At 36.0% G+C, this 8,519-nt stretch overlaps 1 protein-coding gene across 1 annotated transcript; it reads right to left on the bottom strand.

Moving 5' to 3' along the window:
* Positions 1-868: 868 nt before the first annotated feature.
* Idgf4 (Imaginal disc growth factor 4) lies at positions 869-3,826 on the bottom strand. The gene is made up of 4 exons (XM_017174803.2): positions 3,757-3,826; positions 2,852-2,975; positions 1,705-2,265; positions 869-1,647 (listed from the first exon to the last, which is right to left on the bottom strand). Exons 2-4 carry the CDS (start codon positions 2,967-2,969, stop codon positions 998-1,000), a joined length of 1,329 nt encoding a protein of 442 aa, XP_017030292.1. The 5' UTR covers positions 2,970-2,975; positions 3,757-3,826; the 3' UTR covers positions 869-997.
* Positions 3,827-8,519: the final 4,693 nt, after the last annotated feature.

Below are 8,519 nucleotides of genomic sequence, written 5' to 3'. Positions count from 1 at the left end.
CACAGCATGACCACCGCCCAAAGATGAATGAGCCATTGGCCACAATGCAATGGAAACTGTTGCTACATGACTGCAGTTGAAGCTGCATCAGTGGGGGGGGGGGGGGGGGGGGTAGACTGTCGGTGGGTGGCAGGAGATTCCGCTGGGGGGGTGTAGGCAGCACAAACACCGCACATAAAACAATCAGCCGGCGACCACAGGCTGACACGAAACGCCGGAAGGAGCAGCAAAATGAAGTCACAGCGCCAGGCAGCAACGGAATCGGAGAGCCAGCAAAGGAGCAGAGCACTGAGAGAAAAAAGTGGGAGTGAGTTAAATTAAAATTAAATATAAAATAATAATTTAATTTTAGTAGAATAAATGATTTTTTGGAATTTAGTTTTGCCTTGTTTAGGTTTTAAAAATTATACAAAAAATTGTTTCAAGTGTAGGAAAATGGCCACAGAGACGAAGAAAAGTGGGACTGGACACAATTCATACATGAGTGCCTTCATTCGGCCATCTAATCAGTTTATTTGCCATTTGGGGCCAAGTAATTGGAAGTTGTTGCACTCAATTGCAGATAATGTGCAACGAGCAATCGATTTATGCCCCAGTAACTAGGTCTGCCAAGCGGGGGTTCACTGTGACTCACTTAATGATATAAAAGAAACTATAAATTATAGGTTAAAAAAGGGATTTTAGTCTTACATTTTTTTTTATAAATAATTAAGAGTAAACTTGAGGCAAATAATGCTCCTAAAATTCCCAATTTTAAAGTCAGGTTAAAGGATAAAAAAACAAAAAATAGGACTAATGAAATTCCTTGAAAGCTAAAATAACGTTCACTTAGATTTTTCCAACTTAAAACACAATAAAAATCCATCTCTTTTTGGTGTCAATGTTATTTTAATTTGCTTTTTAATGATTAAACAGATTTGCTTGTCGATTACAGAGAAGAAACACTGTGAGAAAAGTGAGGGTAGTAAATGTCTTAAACATGTCCCAAATAACCGCTTTACAACTTGCTCTTGACGCTGCGCAGAATGGGATACTTGTCGTGGCCGGTGCAACCGCCGCGGAAGTCGTCAAAGCTCAGATCCACCACCGCAATACCGCCCAGACCCTCACGCTTCACATACTCCGCCTTGATGGCCGCCGTGTCGGGATCCTCGTAGCTCACCCAGACTCCATTCTCGCCGCTGTCGTCGGCAGAGCGATAGGCGTAGCTGCCGAAGCGCTTGGTGGGATCACCCACTTTACGCAGGGGACCGTCGGCGCCCTTCAGATGCTGGTTGGCCGGATTGGGCAGCTTGGCGCAGACCTCGGGCCAGCTGAGAAGGCCAGGGATCTGGGTTTGGGTGCCAGCGGGGGCCACGCCATCGGTTTCGGCCACTGGAGGCAGGCCGGTGAGGCCAGAGTCCTTGGTCAGCTTCCAGGCACGGCCGTAGGTGGCAATGCCCACATTGATCTTGGCAGCGGGAGCACGGTTCTGGGTCCAGTACTTCACCTGGTAGTTGATGTTCGACTCGGGATTGCGTTCGTTAAGCTCGTAGATTGGAGCCGGAAAGTCGGCCACCTCGTTGTTGCGTTCCGGCGTCTGGAAGTCGTAGGCGTGCAGATTCACATAGTCCAGGTTGTTGATGATGGCGGGCACATCGAAGAACACTGCGACCAGAAAAAGATTACAAAGGGAAATTCGGCAAGGGAAAAGTGAAAACTCACGGGAAGAGTTGACATTGGGCAGGACACTGACTCCCAGCAGGTAGCCATCAGGACGGAAGGCGTTCTTCAGCTCACGAACCAACGCGGTAAACTCCTCCTTGTGCTCCTCGGCCTTCTCGTCAACGATAAAGTCACCGGTGAAGATCTTCTTGAAACCCTTCCAGAACTTGCCAATGCCGCCATGGACCTTCTTGGGCTTATTCTTGGGGAACTGCCAGGCGAGATCCAGGCCATCGAAGCCGTAGGTCTTCACCAGCGAGTGGGCGCTGTTGATGAACGGAATGCGGGCATTGCTGCTCTCCAGCAAAGTCAGATACTTGTTGTTGTCCGGATCAACGATGTCCTTGTCACCGCCCACGCTGAGGAGGACCTTCAGGGCCGGGTATTTGCGCTTCAGGCCAGTCACCTGGCGGAACAGGCTGCTGCCCAGGTCCAGGTCAAGCTTCTCGTTGTTGCTCACCAGCTTGTTGCTGGAGGGATTGATGCCGGCATAGCCGTAGATCAAGTGGGTACAGTAGGCCAAAGCGGGCTCCAAGTCGCTCAAGATGAGCTTGGAGAGGCCTGCAAAGAAGTCCATGAAATTTATTTAGTAAATCTTTGACTGAAATGGGCCTAATCTTTCCATGAAAATAATCATAAAAATATAAATAAATCTTCCTTAATTCAACGTCGCATTTGTTGCTTAATTTCTGTGAAAATCACATTTAGCATTTTGGAGAATAAACACAAACAGACTCAAGTGCGACTGTAAGCTTCGTTTGCGTCATCAATTAACGCTTTGAAGGTGGCACCTCCGCGAAACCTGAGTCACCGATACTCGATACCCTCGATACGCCAATTTCAATTAGTTTAAGTACTACAGCGACTGTGTGGGGGTTTTCCGCCCTCCCAAAACTGCAATTTACTCGAATTTGCCACGGTAACAGCTCTGGGGGCCCCGTGATCTTGTGACCCGCTGCCAATTATCAGCCACAACTTTATGCTTTTAGCAAGCGCCTATGAAAAGTGAAAATCATCTAATTGAATTTGCTGCCAGCCACAGATCGTTTTATATATATATTTTCTATATATTTTGCTTGGAGGGAGGCGAAGGTACTCCCCCGATAACCCCAATCTAGCGTTATCGTCCCCAGGCAACGGGACTTACCCTCGCGGACAAAGCTGCTGCCATCGTAGTAGCAGAGCAGATGATGTGAGCCGGCGGCGGAGATCTGGCCAATGGCCAGAGATCCCACCAAAAGTGAGAGCAGGGCGTAGAGCTTCATGTCTTACTGCAAAGAGGAGAAAAAATATTAAATAAATAGGAAAATAAGATAAAAATTATAAGTACTACAGCTAAGGCGAAGGGCAACGAGGTTCTGGGAATCTTCTGGAAGAAACTAGTTGATTCTGAACTTATTTTGGGCTGGAATAATTATGAATAAAATATTTGAAAACCAGCTCTGAAATTGTTTAAATATTCTCAGTATTTTAAAATTATTTTAACTTCTTAAAAACGATTTTTCTTATTTTTTAAAATTGAATCTAATTAATAAAGAATTTTAAGGAAAATATTAAAGCCAAAACAAACTCAAGTCTAAGAGTAGAAAACTCTTTAAAGGTAAAAAAAATATTAAAAATTCACTAATTTAATTAATTGTAAATATTTCAAAATTTTAAGAGATTAAAAAAATTATTTCAAATCATCTAAAAGATACACAAATCAAAATTATAAGCAGCAAATTCTTTAAAAAAACATTTCAAAATTATCTAAAAAAGGTAACCACATAAAAATAAGTCAAAGCATTTAATTATTTAAGTTTAAAACTATTAAAAAATAACCACAAAAACCACAATAAATTTCCAAGAAACCCAAAGCTTAGATCGTATCACTATCAAGCCCACTGATACTGGAAATTATAGTTCCAGTTCCAGGCCATCAAAATTGATATTGTCACAGCAACAACATTGAGTGCGATTTCACAGAAACAAAAACAACAGAAAATAAAGATGGGGAAACACAGATTGACAGAAATTATAAAATATTCCAAATTCAAATTCAAATTCACCGACTTTTGTTGTGCTCGCATTAAACGCAAAACTGAAACTGAAAAGGCCGAGGTGATCCAAACTTTAAGTGAACTCGATGAGAATACGAAAATGGGGTATGAGGTGGATGCAGGGAGAGGCGGAGGAAGATGGGGAGAAGCAGATAGAGACGGAGACAGAGAGACGGAGGCGGAGAGACGGAGAGGCGGAGAGCGAGGGCAAAGCGAACGCAGCGAGAATAAAAACGCGGCTTGAAAATGTATGAAAACGGAGCGAAAATATAGACAGAGAACACGGAGGCACTGTAAGAAAAAGTTGTGTGATTTAATAATTAATAATTAAATATAGATTGCATTAAAAATATAGAAATATTGATAAAAATCATGTCATATATATATAAGTAAATATTTATATCAAGAAATTATTTATTAATTTATATAAAATTTATAAATTTACTTAAAATTAATATGTTAAATTTCTGAAAAAATATATTTTCATCTTTCTTTTCTTCCTTAATAATAAAATTAATAATATAATAATTATAATAATAATATTAAGGTGATAAATATATATAAAATATTGTATATAAATTTAATTTTATTTTTCTGTATGCAATTCGAAATTTTTTTTTTTCGTGTAGTCTAACCTAGCTTAAAATTAAATCCAAATATTATTTGTAGAAGCTGTTGATTGGTATTGATAGTTACAATAGCTGAATTCCATATTATTTATATAGCTCTAAATAATCAATTAAGTCTTGTGCTTAAAAGTAAATAACATTCACATTTAACCATTAAAAATTAAACATTTTTCTTAAAAGAAAATTAATAATTTATTGAAGATCACTTGAGAGCGGTAGACCTTCAGTTTAGATCAATCTATTTACTTAGATCTTAGAAATAGTATACCAAGATAATTAAATGATGATTAGTATTTGTGTTCTGTTGATTTTAATGATTAATTCACAAATTTGCATATTTAGTTATGTAAATAAGGGTATATTTTGTACTTCTTCTAAAGATTAATCTATTAAATTTATATATTCCTTAAATAATCTTTGTTTAAATCTTAGTAAGCTTAAGTTTGAGCTTTGTTTTCTTTATCAAATGTACAATTAAATATTACTTAGTTGCCTATAAAAAATAGATTAATAAATAAAAATAATAATATATATTTTACTGTATATTTGTGTCTATAAAATATATATTAATATATATATATATAATAATAATAAATTATATTATTTCTTATCAAGTAAAAGCAAAGTTCAACTCACTTAAGCCTAGGTTAACAACGATGCCAAAGCAAAATCAAAGCAAAATTCGAATATAGACCCAAGATATATGTTTTACTATATACATTAACCCATTAAAATCCCCAATTAAACCCCCTTTAACCGCAAAATTTTTCACAATTTCTGTGGAGCTTAGTTGACCTGCTCTCGTTTGATTTTCGCACTCGTCGAGATTAAGTGTTTGTCGCTGTTGTAAAGTGTTTTTTTTTTCCACCTAGGCCGAGCCTGTTTTTTGTCTGGTGATGTGATGTCATCATTACCGGGAATCGGCGGAGCAATTATACAATATTATACAATCAGGCCAACCCGTCGTCTGTGCATATATCCCCATTAAAGCGACGGCGGCTTATTTGTTTATTTCCATTTCACGTCTGTGCAATCCGTACCTTTCCGCAGAGGATCAGGCTCTGAAATAAATATATGTATAAATGACAGATGGAATAATATATATATATATGTATATAGTATTATCGCTCATATAAATCGCAAATTGACAAAGTAAACGCCACTGGCCTTTGCTCTATTAATTTGTGTAAAAATTGATTTTAATAAATAAACAGCCGAGGTGCCTTCGAGTTCGGTTCTCAAATGTTTACCCACCGAGTGGCCAGTGGAGCGACTTTATCAATTTATGTCACCAGAGCCCAGAGTCAGAGCCCAGAGCCGGAGAGGTCAAACACACAGATAGAGATTTTTGATTCGGTTGTGTGCGATGTCTCTCGGGCTTAGTTTTAATTTGCTAAGGTCCCCCTCTGTCCCCCATCCACCCATCTCTGGCAGTGTTTATTTTGAGATTTATTAATACTTAAATCTTCAAGGGATTTTCACTGGTTTTTTTGGGGTTCGGCCTTTTGGGTTTGGCCTGCTAATGGATGGGTTGAGTGGTTGGATTGAATGTCAACTGCGCTGAGATTGGGTTTGTTAATAACGTTGGGTGTTTATTTTTATTTTATTTTATTTATTTTTGACACCCATGAAGGGCACATTGGTTTGATGATTTTATGGGTTCTTTAACATTTATATATTATTTAATATAATTACAATTAAAAGAATATTTAATATATATATAATTTAAAGTCTTACTAAAAGTTATAACAATATAAAAAGGCTTTTAAAAAGTCTTGAAAGGTATTAAATTTAACAAAACACTTAACTTAATCTTCTTAAAAATATTTAATATATATTTTATGAAAGAATTTTAAGCTTAAATAATAATGCAGCCCCAAAAGTATGCCGAAAATATTGAAATTCAATTTTCAATCAAGAAATTTGGCTTGTACATAATATTAAAAATGTTATAAAATATAAAAAAAGGTATACAATTTATATAAAATAAAAAAAATCCAATTAATTATTAAACTAAGTTAATGTTTCTTTATTTTATTAATTATTTATCATTTTTAATTAATAAAATTTGTTTACTTTTAGCATTAAATCAATAAAATCTCCTTATGATACCATATTCCTATCTAATTTTAGTTTATTATTTATAAAAACCTTTAAAAATAATTAAAATAAATTCAATTTTAGTTATATATATTTTACTTCTACATTTTTAGTTCATTTTAATTTAATAAATAAATAAAATAGACTTAAAATACCCTGCAGCATTTGCTTCAACGATTTTGATGGCCAGACAATGTGCAAATAATACAATTAATGGACCACATTTTGTCGCTGAATAGTATATCCTTGGGCCACGGGAATTTCCACAGATCGTACCCATATATAGAGAGCAATTTATTTGCAAACAAAGTGGCACTATATGTAATGCCGGTATTTGGTGTATACATATTTGCAATTGTAATTAAAACCACCTTAATCAAGTGCTCGGTGGGCAGGTCAAACAAACAATAATTAAGTAACAAAAATACTGCCTTTAGTAAATAACAAAAAAAAAAAATATATATATATATATATATTCCCATTTGGGGCGACAATGAGAAATGATTTAACAATAAAATGCAATAAAACGGACTTGCAGGATGAGGGCAGTTCATTGAATTTTATTTATTTTTATTATTAAACGTGTAATCAGTGAGAAGTAAACAATTAAAAATGTTGATTTCACGCGTTCGAATTTTCCCGCTCCCCGATTTTCCCTGAAAAATGCCTCCATGTCCATGGCTGTGGGTGTGAGTGTGTGTGTAATTTAAACCAATTAAACACTCACCAAATAAACAAGCAGCAACAACAAATTCCGCCATTTTCCGGCCCCCCCAACCCCACTTCCCCACCATTTTAAGTATGATTTACAAAATGGCTGCGTGCCAAAAAAATAAAGCCAACAGAAATGGCAGGACGAGTGTGCTGGGGGAAAAAAAAGTGCATCATAAATAAATTTAATACACAAATAAAACTTAACAGAAAAATGGGAAAACAAGCGAGGCCGGGAAATGGAGGTGAAAACGATAATCGATGACTGTCGATAAATGAAAAATATGCGCAAAATGAACACTGAACACCAGGGCACAAAGGAAAAGCGCGACAATTGTGAAAGGAAAGGCGAGACTTTATGAAACTGAAACAGCGTGATCCTTTGACTCAAAGGGATTACAAAATAAGTATACACAAATATCCGGTTCGAATACCATTGCACAAGGAGCGGTAAAAATGTTTGTAAATTGTAATTGCAGGTAATTTTAATAAATTTTTAAATATAATTATTGTTTTTTTTCTTAATCAAAAGTTTTATAAAAAAATGTAATCATTAATAGCAAGTTATTTTTAGCAATTTTACCAGCTAAAAATCGACAAAAGTACAAAAAATCTAAAAATAATAATAATAGCTTTAATCTTGTTAAACTGGCATATAATCTTTAATTTAATCTAAAATCTCTTTATATTCAATACCATTTTTTCAGTACTTAATTTGTATCTATGAAATCTGCTTTAAAAGGGCCACAATTCGTACTTGTTAGCCGCTTTTTATTTCATATTTTTTGTATATATTTAATAGTTAAACACCGACAACACACACAGCCATTTCCCCTAATGTGAGTAATAAAAATATAATATTCTTAATTCGCTTGCTTTTGTGTGTTTGTCATAAATCGATTAATTAATGTTCTGTCTGTGGTTGTTAATTTTCCTCTTTTTTTTCAATAGCATTTCTCTGGCTCTAATTAAATGTGCAGCATATTTGAAATGTCCGGTACTGGCATTGAAATTAATCGTTTCCCTCTCTTTTCTTGCATTATTATTTATACTTTTGTAGCGATTTTTCAGGGCATTTTTCCGCAAAAGTCGACGAAAATATCGACTTGGAATTACAGCTGCTGCTGCCGCTGCTGCTGCCCTGTCATAAATCCAGCGACAAAATAAAAATTGCATAAGGAATAAGAATGCGAAAAGAGTGGACGGCCAAAAGGAAACACAAACACACGAAAAAATGGCAAATAAAATTACGTGAAACAGACGCAGACGATGCTGGCGACAGCATATATATATATCGCCAGGACATTGGGCATATATATACGTTTATGTATTTTGC

This window comes from Drosophila kikkawai, chromosome X (genome assembly GCF_030179895.1).
Source record: "Drosophila kikkawai strain 14028-0561.14 chromosome X, DkikHiC1v2, whole genome shotgun sequence".
Taxonomy (NCBI): Eukaryota; Metazoa; Arthropoda; class Insecta; order Diptera; family Drosophilidae; genus Drosophila; species Drosophila kikkawai.
Note: the sequence above shows the minus strand (reverse complement) of the source record. Positions and strands in the feature narration are given on the sequence as shown.

What these genes read in the sequence shown, in the direction of transcription:
- Idgf4 (XM_017174803.2), bottom strand. Translation starts at nt 2,969, where the DNA reads ATGAAGCTCTACGCCCTGCTCTCACTTTTGGTGGGATCTCTGGCCATT. An exon ending in CAGCAGCTTTGTCCGCGAGG is followed by an intron (nt 2,266 to 2,851) that starts GTAAGTCCCGTT and finishes ACTTCTTTGCAG; the next exon opens with GCCTCTCCAAGCTCATCTTG. An exon ending in GCCCAATGTCAACTCTTCCC is followed by an intron (nt 1,648 to 1,704) that starts GTGAGTTTTCAC and finishes TTCTGGTCGCAG; the next exon opens with TGTTCTTCGATGTGCCCGCC.